Below are 15853 nucleotides of genomic sequence, written 5' to 3'. Positions count from 1 at the left end.
GAGACATTCCTCCTTCCCGGTCAAGCCAATAAGGCATACGCTTTTTCTAAGGAAAATGTTTGGAGGCAGATGTTTATAATAATGTCCACAGCCCAGAGGATTTCATGGATTAATAGCCTGTAACTTAATAGGTTGTTGATGTATTGTCATGTTATTTTCCTTAGGCCCGTTAAACTTGTATTGGAGAGCACTTGATTTTTTTTCTTCACTGTTGTACCTTTTCAATTCAACATTTTCAGTTATATCAGGGATTAGTTCGTACTTAGCTGTTGTCCCAACTTGTACTTCATAGTTTATTGCATCAAAACGCGACTTGGGTATATTTTCAATCCAATATTATGAACACCTGATTGTATTTCATTGATTAAGCCGTGAGATATGAACTTGATTTTCATTTGCTCCTTCTCATTAACCAAAATATATCTTCTGTCTCTCTCTCGGTTGTATGTCTTTCAATTCTTGAAACTTGTAACTTGCTGCTACGGTATTTTTTTATCTGTAATTGGAAACCATATCGTTTTATTTGTAGTGGACATAATGCATAATGTAAGTGAAGGAAAAAATTCAGCTTCATTGTTCGATGATGATGAATTTGAGTTTTTAGATTTATTTGGTGTGAAATCCACGCTACACATTAACTGGTGTGATTGGCCAAAAGCAGCGTTGTCATGACTCTAAACAAATTGGGACATCATGATAGAATGCTGCAGAACATGCGGATGGATGTTCCTTCTTTCTTAAAGTTCTGTGAAATCTTACAAATAGGCAATTACATTAAACAAAATTATCGCAAAAGGGTTCAAACTGAAGAGGCTATAGACATGGCTTTACATTGTGTTGGCCATGATGAACGGCACCGAAATCTTGCCGAGAGATTTCAGCACTCCACTGAAACGATTCACAGGAATATTATGAAGGCATTGCAAGCTATTGTGCGGTTAGCCCCAATTGTCATAAGACCGATGAACGAGACTACTGTGCTTCCCAAAATATACAATAGCAACAAACTTCGATCCATGGTTTAAGGTATACTCTTCTATTTGTTCCAGCATTCCAACCTCTTGTCATGTCTGCAATTTCTGTAGAAAGAGATGCGATTGGTGTTTGATATCTAGCTTTTAGTACTAACATATACTTAAAACTGCCTACATAATAGGACTGTGTTGGTGTCCTAGATGGCACTCTGATTTCAGCTTCTGCGCCACTGAAACAACAACGTGTTTTTCGTAGTAGAAAGGGTGAAATTTCACAGAATATACTAGTTGCTTGTGACCACGACATGTGTTTCACTTATATTTATACTGGGATTGAAGGTAGTGCACATGACGCTAGAGTTTTTCAACATGCTGTCCTGTCCCTTGATTCTTCATTTTCAATGCCGCATGCAGGTTAAGTTAGCCTTCACCAATATGTTTATATTACCTTTCTCAAATTTGGATGATTCTACTCTATCATATCGTGCTATTAATTAACATTGTATGCTTTGATCTGTGTTAATTTCTAGATAAATACTATCTTGTCGACTCGACGTATAAGAATATGCCTGATTTTTTGGCCCCACATAAGGGCCACAGATACCAAAGATATCAGTTTGATGGCGGAGCAGGAGGACCAAGAGGTAAGTATGAGCTATTCAATCATCGGCACTTCGCAATGTCATTGAGCGGAGCTTCGGAGTGCTAAAGGCGATATTCCCGATCTTGAAAGAGCCAATGCCAAACTATATGATGAATAAACAAGTAGAATTGGTAATTACCTGTTGTGCATTACATAACTTCATTAGAGATGAGCATCCATAGGATGATTTGTTTGCAAGGGAGTCAGGCGAATATAAAAACATAAATATGGATCCCGATGCACAACCTCAACAAATAGACTTATCTACTACGGCACAACGGGATTAAAATGCTTCAGGATCGCCATAACTGATCATATGTACGACCACTGGAATGGGAGACTATAGTTAGGACTCAACATTTGAATGGTGGTGTGCCTACAATGTAGTCCCACTTTGTTATTTTTGTTGTTATATATAACAAATTTTGGCCATTTTTATGTGTTTAACGGGGAATAGATCTCCTGCTTTTCTGCTAGAATATGCCTAGTCCTTTTTTGGACAGAAATTACGATGTAAATTTGGTTCAAAAAATACTGTTGATGTATGAAAGTTTCTGATACATCATGTTTTTGCAAGATATATATGTATTGTACTCTAATGCTCGAACGGTGTGAATAGTTAAACGATCTTTGTTGTGTTGGCCATTTTGCTCGACCAGTGCTCAATTGCTGATATATATGTATCATGTTGGTCGTAACTGATTTGTTTAAAAAAGTCACAGATGTTTGTGTATAGAACATTATCGTAGCCAACTATTCAAATTAGCTTGTACCAACCCCGACACCAGTAATGGCGGGTGGATTTGCGCCGGTCTTTTTCTAGTTCGTAAAGGCTACCAACTATATAGAAGAACACCGGCGCCGATTTTGAACAACTTGCTTTACGCCGGTGTTCGTCTGCTGAGTAAAGACTGACAGTACTGGAATACGAGCCCCGGCGCCGATTTTGGGAGTGGTCATATGTTGATGAACTGTTATCCGCAAGTTCTCGGTACTTACCCCACACCTGTTTGTCACCACGACAGTAGTTGAGACGCTAAACTAATTTATGATGAATAAAGGCCCACAATTGTAACGTCTAATCCATGTTAATTTTTCATTTACCATTGCAATAAAAAAAATTAACAATAAAAAATTATTAAAAATTGTTATATTAGTTGCACCACATTTTTAGATACAAGCGTTAGGGACCGCCAAGGGTAGCTACAATTATGAAACAACCATGGATGAATAGCCAATTGTGAAAGTAAAAAAATCTTTTAATGCTAGAATCAACATTTCAAATCGAAAAGAGTCCAATATTTTAAAATTGTTGAGAATAGAAAAATTGAGAACTGTACTAGGGGGATAAAGAGCTGGTATTATATAGGGCCACTGCAGATCAAAAAACTGTGTTGCGTTGCTACTTCACCAATATTTTGCAACAGAGGGACATCGGTGATAACATCGACTTTAAAATTGGCGCCGGAGATTGACTGAAACCGGATATATGCATTTTTCACCATTTTATACCTCGACTCCCATTTGAAACTAGGCCGGCGTCTCTGCCACTACTCTATACTGCAGAACTCCATCGCTTAAGTACCACTTCACCATTCAATTCTTACCTCAACTGCATGGTCAAAATATAGCGTATCTTGATTGACAGAAAAGTTGTGATCAATTGATAGAGTGCCAATACTGCAGAACTGCGTACCTACCGAGCCCTAAGATTGCATTCCTTCGAACCAGACTGAATAAATTGGCGAGGCGATTTAGGAGAATTCGACGCTGACCAAGCAAACCCTAAACCCTAAACCCTAAACCCTAAACCCTAAACCCTAAACCCTAAACCCTAAACCCTAAACCCTAAACCCTAAACCCTAAACCCTAAACCCTAAACCCTAAACCCTAAACCCTAAACCCTAAACCCTAAACCCTAAACCCTAAACCCTAAACCCTAAACCCTAAACCCTAAACCCTAAACCCTAAACCCTAAACCCTAAACCCTAAACCCTAAACCCTAAACCCTAAACCCTAAACCCTAAACCCTAAACCCTAAACCCTAAACCCTAAACCCTAAACCCTAAACCCTAAACCCTAAACCCTAAACCCTAAACCCTAAACCCTAAACCCTAAACCCTAAACCCTAAACCCTAAACCCTAAACCCTAAACCCTAAACCCTAAACCCTAAACCCTAAACCCTAAACCCTAAACCCTAAACCCTAAACCCTAAACCCTAAACCCTAAACCCTAAACCCTAAACCCTAAACCCTAAACCCTAAACCCTAAACCCTAAACCCTAAACCCTAAACCCTAAACCCTAAACCCTAAACCCTAAACCCTAAACCCTAAACCCTAAACCCTAAACCCTAAACCCTAAACCCTAAACCCTAAACCCTAAACCCTAAACCCTAAACCCTAAACCCTAAACCCTAAACCCTAAACCCTAAACCCTAAACCCTAAACCCTAAACCCTAAACCCTAAACCCTAAACCCTAAACCCTAAACCCTAAACCCTAAACCCTAAACCCTAAACCCTAAACCCTAAACCCTAAACCCTAAACCCTAAACCCTAAACCCTAAACCCTAAACCCTAAACCCTAAACCCTAAACCCTAAACCCTAAACCCTAAACCCTAAACCCTAAACCCTAAACCCTAAACCCTAAACCCTAAACCCTAAACCCTAAACCCTAAACCCTAAACCCTAAACCCTAAACCCTAAACCCTAAACCCTAAACCCTAAACCCTAAACCCTAAACCCTAAACCCTAAACCCTAAACCCTAAACCCTAAACCCTAAACCCTAAACCCTAAACCCTAAACCCTAAACCCTAAACCCTAAACCCTAAACCCTAAACCCTAAACCCTAAACCCTAAACCCTAAACCCTAAACCCTAAACCCTAAACCCTAAACCCTAAACCCTAAACCCTAAACCCTAAACCCTAAACCCTAAACCCTAAACCCTAAACCCTAAACCCTAAACCCTAAACCCTAAACCCTAAACCCTAAACCCTAAACCCTAAACCCTAAACCCTAAACCCTAAACCCTAAACCCTAAACCCTAAACCCTAAACCCTAAACCCTAAACCCTAAACCCTAAACCCTAAACCCTAAACCCTAAACCCTAAACCCTAAACCCTAAACCCTAAACCCTAAACCCTAAACCCTAAACCCTAAACCCTAAACCCTAAACCCTAAACCCTAAACCCTAAACCCTAAACCCTAAACCCTAAACCCTAAACCCTAAACCCTAAACCCTAAACCCTAAACCCTAAACCCTAAACCCTAAACCCTAAACCCTAAACCCTAAACCCTAAACCCTAAACCCTAAACCCTAAACCCTAAACCCTAAACCCTAAACCCTAAACCCTAAACCCTAAACCCTAAACCCTAAACCCTAAACCCTAAACCCTAAACCCTAAACCCTAAACCCTAAACCCTAAACCCTAAACCCTAAACCCTAAACCCTAAACCCTAAACCCTAAACCCTAAACCCTAAACCCTAAACCCTAAACCCTAAACCCTAAACCCTAAACCCTAAACCCTAAACCCTAAACCCTAAACCCTAAACCCTAAACCCTAAACCCTAAACCCTAAACCCTAAACCCTAAACCCTAAACCCTAAACCCTAAACCCTAAACCCTAAACCCTAAACCCTAAACCCTAAACCCTAAACCCTAAACCCTAAACCCTAAACCCTAAACCCTAAACCCTAAACCCTAAACCCTAAACCCTAAACCCTAAACCCTAAACCCTAAACCCTAAACCCTAAACCCTAAACCCTAAACCCTAAACCCTAAACCCTAAACCCTAAACCCTAAACCCTAAACCCTAAACCCTAAACCCTAAACCCTAAACCCTAAACCCTAAACCCTAAACCCTAAACCCTAAACCCTAAACCCTAAACCCTAAACCCTAAACCCTAAACCCTAAACCCTAAACCCTAAACCCTAAACCCTAAACCCTAAACCCTAAACCCTAAACCCTAAACCCTAAACCCTAAACCCTAAACCCTAAACCCTAAACCCTAAACCCTAAACCCTAAACCCTAAACCCTAAACCCTAAACCCTAAACCCTAAACCCTAAACCCTAAACCCTAAACCCTAAACCCTAAACCCTAAACCCTAAACCCTAAACCCTAAACCCTAAACCCTAAACCCTAAACCCTAAACCCTAAACCCTAAACCCTAAACCCTAAACCCTAAACCCTAAACCCTAAACCCTAAACCCTAAACCCTAAACCCTAAACCCTAAACCCTAAACCCTAAACCCTAAACCCTAAACCCTAAACCCTAAACCCTAAACCCTAAACCCTAAACCCTAAACCCTAAACCCTAAACCCTAAACCCTAAACCCTAAACCCTAAACCCTAAACCCTAAACCCTAAACCCTAAACCCTAAACCCTAAACCCTAAACCCTAAACCCTAAACCCTAAACCCTAAACCCTAAACCCTAAACCCTAAACCCTAAACCCTAAACCCTAAACCCTAAACCCTAAACCCTAAACCCTAAACCCTAAACCCTAAACCCTAAACCCTAAACCCTAAACCCTAAACCCTAAACCCTAAACCCTAAACCCTAAACCCTAAACCCTAAACCCTAAACCCTAAACCCTAAACCCTAAACCCTAAACCCTAAACCCTAAACCCTAAACCCTAAACCCTAAACCCTAAACCCTAAACCCTAAACCCTAAACCCTAAACCCTAAACCCTAAACCCTAAACCCTAAACCCTAAACCCTAAACCCTAAACCCTAAACCCTAAACCCTAAACCCTAAACCCTAAACCCTAAACCCTAAACCCTAAACCCTAAACCCTAAACCCTAAACCCTAAACCCTAAACCCTAAACCCTAAACCCTAAACCCTAAACCCTAAACCCTAAACCCTAAACCCTAAACCCTAAACCCTAAACCCTAAACCCTAAACCCTAAACCCTAAACCCTAAACCCTAAACCCTAAACCCTAAACCCTAAACCCTAAACCCTAAACCCTAAACCCTAAACCCTAAACCCTAAACCCTAAACCCTAAACCCTAAACCCTAAACCCTAAACCCTAAACCCTAAACCCTAAACCCTAAACCCTAAACCCTAAACCCTAAACCCTAAACCCTAAACCCTAAACCCTAAACCCTAAACCCTAAACCCTAAACCCTAAACCCTAAACCCTAAACCCTAAACCCTAAACCCTAAACCCTAAACCCTAAACCCTAAACCCTAAACCCTAAACCCTAAACCCTAAACCCTAAACCCTAAACCCTAAACCCTAAACCCTAAACCCTAAACCCTAAACCCTAAACCCTAAACCCTAAACCCTAAACCCTAAACCCTAAACCCTAAACCCTAAACCCTAAACCCTAAACCCTAAACCCTAAACCCTAAACCCTAAACCCTAAACCCTAAACCCTAAACCCTAAACCCTAAACCCTAAACCCTAAACCCTAAACCCTAAACCCTAAACCCTAAACCCTAAACCCTAAACCCTAAACCCTAAACCCTAAACCCTAAACCCTAAACCCTAAACCCTAAACCCTAAACCCTAAACCCTAAACCCTAAACCCTAAACCCTAAACCCTAAACCCTAAACCCTAAACCCTAAACCCTAAACCCTAAACCCTAAACCCTAAACCCTAAACCCTAAACCCTAAACCCTAAACCCTAAACCCTAAACCCTAAACCCTAAACCCTAAACCCTAAACCCTAAACCCTAAACCCTAAACCCTAAACCCTAAACCCTAAACCCTAAACCCTAAACCCTAAACCCTAAACCCTAAACCCTAAACCCTAAACCCTAAACCCTAAACCCTAAACCCTAAACCCTAAACCCTAAACCCTAAACCCTAAACCCTAAACCCTAAACCCTAAACCCTAAACCCTAAACCCTAAACCCTAAACCCTAAACCCTAAACCCTAAACCCTAAACCCTAAACCCTAAACCCTAAACCCTAAACCCTAAACCCTAAACCCTAAACCCTAAACCCTAAACCCTAAACCCTAAACCCTAAACCCTAAACCCTAAACCCTAAACCCTAAACCCTAAACCCTAAACCCTAAACCCTAAACCCTAAACCCTAAACCCTAAACCCTAAACCCTAAACCCTAAACCCTAAACCCTAAACCCTAAACCCTAAACCCTAAACCCTAAACCCTAAACCCTAAACCCTAAACCCTAAACCCTAAACCCTAAACCCTAAACCCTAAACCCTAAACCCTAAACCCTAAACCCTAAACCCTAAACCCTAAACCCTAAACCCTAAACCCTAAACCCTAAACCCTAAACCCTAAACCCTAAACCCTAAACCCTAAACCCTAAACCCTAAACCCTAACCCCTAAACCCTAACCCCTAACCCCTAACCCCTAAACCCTAAACCCCTAAATTTTCATAAATTTTATTTAACCCCAATATTTTCATAAAATTATACTTTGACCCTTATACTTTAACAAAATTATAAATCAACCCCAAAATGTTTTGAAATTATATAGTTTTCCCTAAACGTTTTCTAAATTATAAATTGACCCATTTACTTTTTAAAAAATTCTATTTTACCCCAATATTTTTTGAATTTCTAAATTAACCCATAAACTTGTATGAATTTACAATTTAACTCCTATTCTTTGCTAACTCAATAATTTTGATATTTCATTACATCTTGTCTATATATCATAGCACACGAAGCTTATAGTTATTTTTTTGTATGGCATTCTTTGTAATATTTTTTTCTCCTTCATAATATTAATCGAAATGTTAGATTATTTGAAATGAATACCTTCAACATAATGTTAGTTCTAATAGAAATGTTAATTTTACCATATTGTTAGTTTCATCAAAAATGTTGCTCAAACTATCTCATATCACTAACTTGATTGACTTTATGTTGTGCAAAGTTGCTCAAATCATTCAATAACACCATGTATCGACCATCTCCCTTCAGCTGTTAGAAATATGGCGGAATATACAAGATTAATAGATAGTCTGAGACTGTGGTACCTAATCATCAGTGAGTATGTTGAAATCTTACTCAGAATATCTCCTATCATTAACTTGATGGCCTTGACATTGTGCAAAGTTGCTCAAATCATTCAATTATACAATGTATTCACTATCTCCCTTCAATTGTGGGAAATATGACGAAACAACATACAAATATTGATAAGCATTTTGAGTCTGTGGTAGTTAATGTTGAGGATTGTGTCAAGGAAGGATACAAGATTGATAGACTAGTATATCAAACTAAACAGATAGTTTGAAACAATGGTAGTTAATCATAGGTAGATTGAAGATTGTATCAAGATTGATGGACAGTCTGAAACTGTGGTAGTTAATCATCGGTGGGTTGATGATTGTATCAAGATTGACAGAAGTATGTATTACTAGTAATTTGATTATTTAAAAAAATATTAACAAACTAGAACTTTAAAATACTTAATATACAAAGGTATATCCTAAAAAATAAAATAACTAGTATTTTTATTTACTTTTCATATGTACAATTGATTAATCATTATGTTATTTTGTTTTGAATTTGTTACTGTTGTTATTAAAAATTAATATATTCTAAATTCTAGACGCATTGATAAAAGTAATATATGAAATAATAGGTGTGCATAGATAAATTATACTTTGTTATAGCATAAGCTTTATGATAATTATTACTTTCAATAACAAAAAAGTTGAAAGAAAGAATGAAGTAAGGAATAAGTTTAAGAAGATTTAAATTAATATATGGGTAATAAAAGCAAAGAGAAGAAAAGTAATTAATCACATGGGAGAAGGAACAAAAATTTTTAAAAATAAAAATAAGGGTAAAAAAAACACAATAGTAATTAATTTCAATCCCAAAGCAAGTTATTTCTTCTCTTTTCACAAAAGTAAAGACCCAACAAAAAAAAAAAACAAAGATAAGGTAAACAACAATTCCACTTCATTAAGAAAGAATCAGCCAAGAATGAAGCCAGAATCTTGCAATCGTTAAAGTGGAACAAGTGTTTGTGCCCATAAGTTGGAGTATTGTATTACAAATAAATGTGTACAAGTTAAATTTGTATGGAAAAAAACCGAACTCAAGAGTCCTACCTACAGACTACAGTAAGCACCAACCTTGCCCAACCCAGCGGAAGGCAACACTGACGCACAAATATTGAGAAGTCATGGAATGTATGCAGTAGCATAGTTCCTTTCCTGTTTTCCCCTCTTCTGTGCGCTTGTGTCTTTGTTTAAAGAAAGTTTTGCACTGGACTTCCAGTCACCGAAATAAGGTTGCTTGATCCAAATTTCATGTGAGCATCAATCCCCAAATCACCTCAAACGACTTTCAGCAACCTGACACTAAAGCTGTTAGTCTTTCCCCTTCACTCTTTAGCTTCAGCTGTCCAATAGTTTTTTACAGCAACAAGAATTTTCTGGGGGTTAAAGGGTCCACTCTCGTGATCCAAGATGCGACTCTCCCACCTCATTCCATCACTTATACTTTTGATTTTCACCAGGACTTCCACAGCATCCCTGAATATGACAGTCCCTTCTGGCCTTAGGATTCTGTCCATCTCAAGGAGAATGTCGGTAATGTCACACCTATAAAGACATTCCCAAAAAAATACACACTTATATCAGCTACACTCAAAAATCAACAAAATCACTTCCCTGAAAACACTGCAAAAGGATTACGAGGTTACCGGTCCTGATATATGCTGAAAACACCGTCAGCATGAATGAGGTCATATGTTCGTGGATAGGTTGAGAATGCTTCACACCAGTCATGATATGTGCCAATGAATCCTCGTTCATATATGATTCCCAGAGTATCAGGATCTAATTTGGCAGGGACAACATTCATCACCCATACTGGATACTTTGCCAATGCTGCTGCAAAACCTCCCAGGAAAGCATTCATGTCCATTACGTTTCGGTATTGCCCTTGGCCCAAGGGAGCAACAACTTGTCTGTAGTTTGCCACCCGCACCTTCCACACTTCATTATCTTCTCTGAATTTCTCCGAGGTGATTCCTGGAACTGAGCCAACACTGATTCTAGGGGGAGTAGCAAACGCACGCTCTGGCCACTTTTCCAAGGCACCACCTGCGACTTCGTCTTTGTTGCTTACCTCTGGTAACGGGCTGATGCAAGCTTCCATGTCTTTGTACCTTAAACAGATGAACATAACGGTCATAAAAAGATGCAAATTACTTAGGGTGTTTTGAGTGATATTTTAGTCCACAGTTTTCATAAGAAATTGAGAAGATACCAAGCAGCCTCAGCATTGTCAGATTTGCACATGGGGGGTGTATGGTAAATCGCCCTGCTCTTGATGCACTCAACGTGGTTGATAGGCTTTTGCCACACAGCAAGATCTTCCTTCTCGATCACTTTCTTCCAGCATAGGTGCTTTGCAACATCCTCGATGGAATCCTGCTCCTGCTTCAAATCCTCTTGGGATCTTTCCCAACCCCTCCAGTACTTCTTCCAGCGAATAGGAGGGCCAGAGAGTATCCAATAACCGCCAGGCCTCAGAACTCTGTCAACTTCAATTAGATAGAGTCCGCCTACAAACAATTATAGAAAGGATCAGGGGGTTAAATGTTGCTCAAAAAAGGCATATTATTACGCGTTCAAGACCTATAAGCCTCCCGTTCAATAGAAAGAATCTCTACTTACAATGCTCAAATACATTTTGGGAGCGTGTGCAGAGACCTTACCATAGTCGTACCAAGGGATCAGACAACGCGAGCAATGTGCCATATCAAATGCCCTTGCAGGATAGGGTAGTCGTTGTGAACCCATGACACCGATCATAGCTGGAACACCACGCTCCAGTGCAAACCATACCTGTGCTTCATGTGTATCTCTTGGAGCAAAAGACATTGCAATGATGTTCCTTTTCAATAGGTAAGCACCCCAACTCGCAACCTTTTTTTAAAGACACAACTAAAGTCAGCCATATATATATATACACACACACACACGAAGAGGGCTAGGAAAAAAGTGAAAAGTTGTTATTTTTTTTTTTCTTCTGGCCATTCATACCTAAAAGAAATGCAGGAAGGTGCAAATAGCCATTAAGAAAGAGGATTAATCGAACTAACATACAGTTCCAATTATAAGCATTAAGCAAGGAAGAGGTATGAGTTCATGATGAGCCCACTCTACGTACCCCACAGCCTGTATCAAGTGCAGTCCGGATGTCGCCGTTACTGAGAGGGATGAGCTCATTGATGTCGTCTATATAAGCGTCAGCCCCGTTCGGAAACATGGTGCCCCCTCCGGGAAATTTAAAGCGATCACCTTCAAGCTGGATCCAGTTTTGATTTGCCTTCTCAACACTCAAATGTTTGTGGGGGATGTTGGCATACCAAGCATAATCTCTGCTTTGAGGCCATTTGAAAGGTGTCTTGTAGTTTGGGGGAGCAGGAATGAGGCAGCGAAGGAGCTCTTCCTTGTCAGGGCAGTGCCTCTCTCTGTACTTCAAAAACTTGCGGTCAAATTTCCTTCCCCTGCTGGGGTCCTGGCAAGGAGTGTATTCGGTGTAGGACTTATCGCAGGGCGGAAATGTTTGCGACTCCTCAGAACTATTAACCTCCAGTTGGTGGTGGCTCTCAAAGTCCAGTGGGGTACTGGACATTACTGAAGACGTAGCTGATGAGGGTGAGGATGAGGAGAGGTCGGGATTTTCCTCCTCTTTCCGATGATCATGATCAGGAGATCCATCCTGACAGCCAACTCTTTCCCAGACCCCCGATTGGGTGGATGGGGCGGAATTTGTACTTTGCCAAGCACCTAGAACATAAAACAAAATGCAGAGACCACTCACAGCCAGGATCCAAATGAGACGTTTTCGTTTCGTTTCCAAATGGTGAGGTTTAGGGGATCCATTGTAGTCTTTAGCCATTTAAACCTGAGAAACTTTCCTCCTCCTTCTGGTGTCTTGTCTGGCTGAGGGAGGATATATCTATCTATCATGTACTAGTACTAGTAGTAGTAGTATATATAATTACACTACGCTTGTACGCAAGATTACTCCCAACGAGGAAGGGTAGTGTTGCACTGGACACATTAAAGATTTTGAATGCTTCACCAATGAGGCAATACGAGGTAGTAGTATAAACTGCACGTGAGATGAGATGAGATGAAGGGAAGAAAGTTAGAAAAGGTAATTCAGGAGCGAGTAATTATTGCTTATTAGAGAGGACGACACAACAGTAATACCTAAAGGCGTTCCCTTCGTCTGTCTTGCTCCATTGAAGAAATTATTGTGGATGAAGATCCCAATCCCACCATTACTCGAAATAAATAAACAAATGGGCCGGGCAGCTGAGATGGGAAAAAAAGGGATAAAGAAAAGATGAGAAAAGCCAACCAAAGCGCAGAAAAAGGAAAGGCTAGCAAAAGATTCTTTTCTTTTTGATTCTGACTATATATCTCAATACCGAAGAGAAAAAAAAAATGAAGAAAGTGATGGGTAAAATATTACTTCTAGTACTAGTAGTATCTGTGTTAGTGGTAAGAAAAAGTCATCGACAGCAAATTAAGCAGGAACAAAACAAAGCCGCTCGAGTAAATGGTGCGCTGTCTTACACCACCACTACTGCTACTATTCGATCTTATTATCTTTTGTGTTTTGACTTTCATAACACTGGAAAACCACTCAAAAGCAAAGGAAAAAACTGTCCCGCTATACTGGTAGTACCTTTAATTTTTTATCCCGGACATTTAAAAAAAAAAAAAAGAAAAAAAAGAAAGTAGTAGCTGCTTTAATCTTTTGTGACACTAATAGCCGCAAACGGAGGAGAAAATTTGGGAAAGCAAGTTGGCCATAATGCGTCCTCAATTTTGAGCCATCGAGGAGGAGAGACTGTTTCCATCCACAGACTTTTGTTTAGCAACCCCCCCCCCCTCCCTCAACAACCCATCCCCGACAGGCCAGCCTCTGTTGCCTCCCTGCCTCTTACCGTTCTCCCTCTCTCTCGTTCAACGCTCATTTTATGCGTAAACAACCATTAACGTAGTGTCGCAGTTAGGGGGATCCCGGGGGCACTTTTGGTTGCTTGCTAGTCCAAATCAATCAATATTCCTGGCTTTACATGAAGTTTAGGTGTCAACTTTAAATTGTACGACTAGAGCTGGTTTTAAACTCTGCAAACTGGAATCCTTCAGGGGAATCGGATGATGGGATAATTTCATAAACCTCCCCTCAGCTTTCTACTAGTTTCACTGTCATCCCCTGAGGTTTTAAAACCTAACACTTAAACCCAATTCAACCAAAAAAAAATTTTGATTTTAGGTGTGAGAAGATCATTCGATTTCAAAAGTGCCCCTCACCTATAAGAATAGTTAATTTAACTATTCGGTCTAACTTACTATTATTTAACTTATGCAGTCATTATTACACATGATTAATAAAGAAATTTTTCATCATTTACGACCAAAAAGTAACAATTTTCAAAATTTAGCAAAACAAAATTTTTTTTCTTACCTTAACATTCTTATTATCACCACAGTAATAAGATGAAACAACGGAATCAAAGTCTCCTCACATCCAACTTCTTGTAATTGTCAAGTACATGAAAAAAGCTAGCCTAGTACTGGAGTATTTTTCAATTATTTTTTCATGCTTGAATCTTTTTGTTTATCAGGTACATCATGTATAACTCTTCTTATCTGTCGAGCACATTAATAGAAAAAGTACACCTAGTATCAGTTCCCTTTTTATGTAGCAAATTAGTTGTTTTTTAAATTCCATATTATGGTTAATTTAATTAGTAAATGTTTTCATTGTTTCTCTCCACAAATATGTATAAAATGTCTTAAAGTTGTAAGGGTAGTAGAGCCATTTCGCCACTAATGATGTGAGCATTGGGCCTCAAATTGATGTTAGGGAAAGTAAGTGATATGTTCAAAAGAGGCAATGAAATTAACAGAAGCCTCTCTTGAGGTTTATCGCTAGGAAGATCAACTCGTGTTGATTGTTGAAATATTTGACTTTAGTAGAAACAAAAATTTAGAGGAAGTGACTTTTGAAAAAGTCAGAGTTCAAACTTGGATTTTAAAAATTCAAGGGAAAATGACCAATTTCATCTCTAATTTTTTTTTTATTAGTGTCAATTTAGTTCCTAACTTTTATTTCTAACCAATTTGATACTTGAACATATTTTGTAGTTCTAATTAAGGACATTCGAGGTGGAACCACTACCTAAAACCAATATGACTCCCAATTGATTAACTAAATAGGGGTATTATGGACACATCACTCATGGACTGTAATAAAACAAATAAATCTGATAAAAATTTATCAAATAAAACTTTTAAATCGTATAAAACATCACTAGATGAAACTATTTAAAAGTTTAATCTTGTGATTTTTTTTTACATGATTTACTTGATTTATTACAATGTCATGAACGACGTTTCCAAAATATCCCTATCTAGTTGGCCAATTAAGAGCCAAATCATCTTTAGGTGGTGGAGCTATCACGGAAGTTTTTAATTGGACCTGCAAAAAATAAATTCACATATCAAATTGGCTAGAAATAAAAAATAGATACTAAATTGACACTAATAAAAAAATTTTGCAATGAAATTGACCATTTTCCCAAAATTCAGCTCAAATCTGATTATTTGAAGGATCTCTTCAAGCCGGGCAAAATGGGCTTGTCAGTGAGTGGAACACTTAAGTGGCCACTCTGTGCTGAAAACAAGGCTTGGGCTCCCTGGAGTTTGGATTGTGAGTTTTTCAAGAAAAATTTTGAAATATCTCTTTAACATATTCTAAATACCTTTTTACTTCACACGCAAGAAATGGTGGAGATGGCCCAATCTCCACCGAGAAAAAGGCTTAGCATGTGAGGATTGAAAGAGAGGGTACGGGCGGTTGGCTATGTAGTAGTTAACGGAAAGGAATTGACAAGTGGGGTTGCCTCGCCATACAGGAAAAAAAGAAGAAAGAAGAGGTTTTGGAAGAGGAATGGATGAGGAAGACGCGAGCCGTGAGCCAAAAGCATGGTATGAGGTAGACAAAAAATATTTAATTAAATCTCCTCCGGAATTAAACATAAAATTCACAAAACCACCCAATTTGATTAGGATTGGAGTTACACAAATTTTAAGAAATCGTTCCCAGATTTTAAACCCCATACCTATCATCCAAACATGAAGAATGGACCTTCCGAATCTTCAATCTAATACCCTTGAACCAAACCAAATGTCCCCTATTATGCGCAAGGCATGAGTTTGACGTCAAAATTTTTTGGCATCTTGTCTTAT

General features: G+C 39.0%; 1 protein-coding gene across 1 annotated transcript; it reads right to left on the bottom strand.

Annotated features, from left to right (window-relative positions):
• Positions 1-9507: 9507 nt before the first annotated feature.
• On the bottom strand, positions 9508-12953 carry LOC140013054 (probable methyltransferase PMT18). Its single transcript, XM_072062068.1, has 6 exons — positions 12800-12953; positions 11748-12698; positions 11293-11503; positions 10842-11139; positions 10273-10740; positions 9508-10171 (listed from the first exon to the last, which is right to left on the bottom strand). The coding sequence occupies exons 2-6, from the start codon at positions 12480-12482 to the stop codon at positions 9952-9954; spliced, it is 1932 nt and encodes a 643-aa protein (XP_071918169.1). The 5' UTR covers positions 12483-12698; positions 12800-12953; the 3' UTR covers positions 9508-9951.
• Positions 12954-15853: the final 2900 nt, after the last annotated feature.

Source organism: Coffea arabica, chromosome 8e, assembly GCF_036785885.1.
Source record: "Coffea arabica cultivar ET-39 chromosome 8e, Coffea Arabica ET-39 HiFi, whole genome shotgun sequence".
Classification (NCBI taxonomy): domain Eukaryota; kingdom Viridiplantae; phylum Streptophyta; class Magnoliopsida; order Gentianales; family Rubiaceae; genus Coffea; species Coffea arabica.
This window is presented reverse-complemented; position numbering and strand designations above follow the sequence as displayed.

What these genes read in the sequence shown, in the direction of transcription:
- LOC140013054 (XM_072062068.1), bottom strand. Translation starts at nt 12,482, where the DNA reads ATGGCTAAAGACTACAATGGATCCCCTAAACCTCACCATTTGGAAACG. An exon ending in CACTTGATACAGGCTGTGGG is followed by an intron (nt 11,504 to 11,747) that starts GTACGTAGAGTG and finishes CTTTAAAAAAAG; the next exon opens with GTTGCGAGTTGGGGTGCTTA. An exon ending in GACAATGCTGAGGCTGCTTG is followed by an intron (nt 10,741 to 10,841) that starts GTATCTTCTCAA and finishes CATCTGTTTAAG; the next exon opens with GTACAAAGACATGGAAGCTT.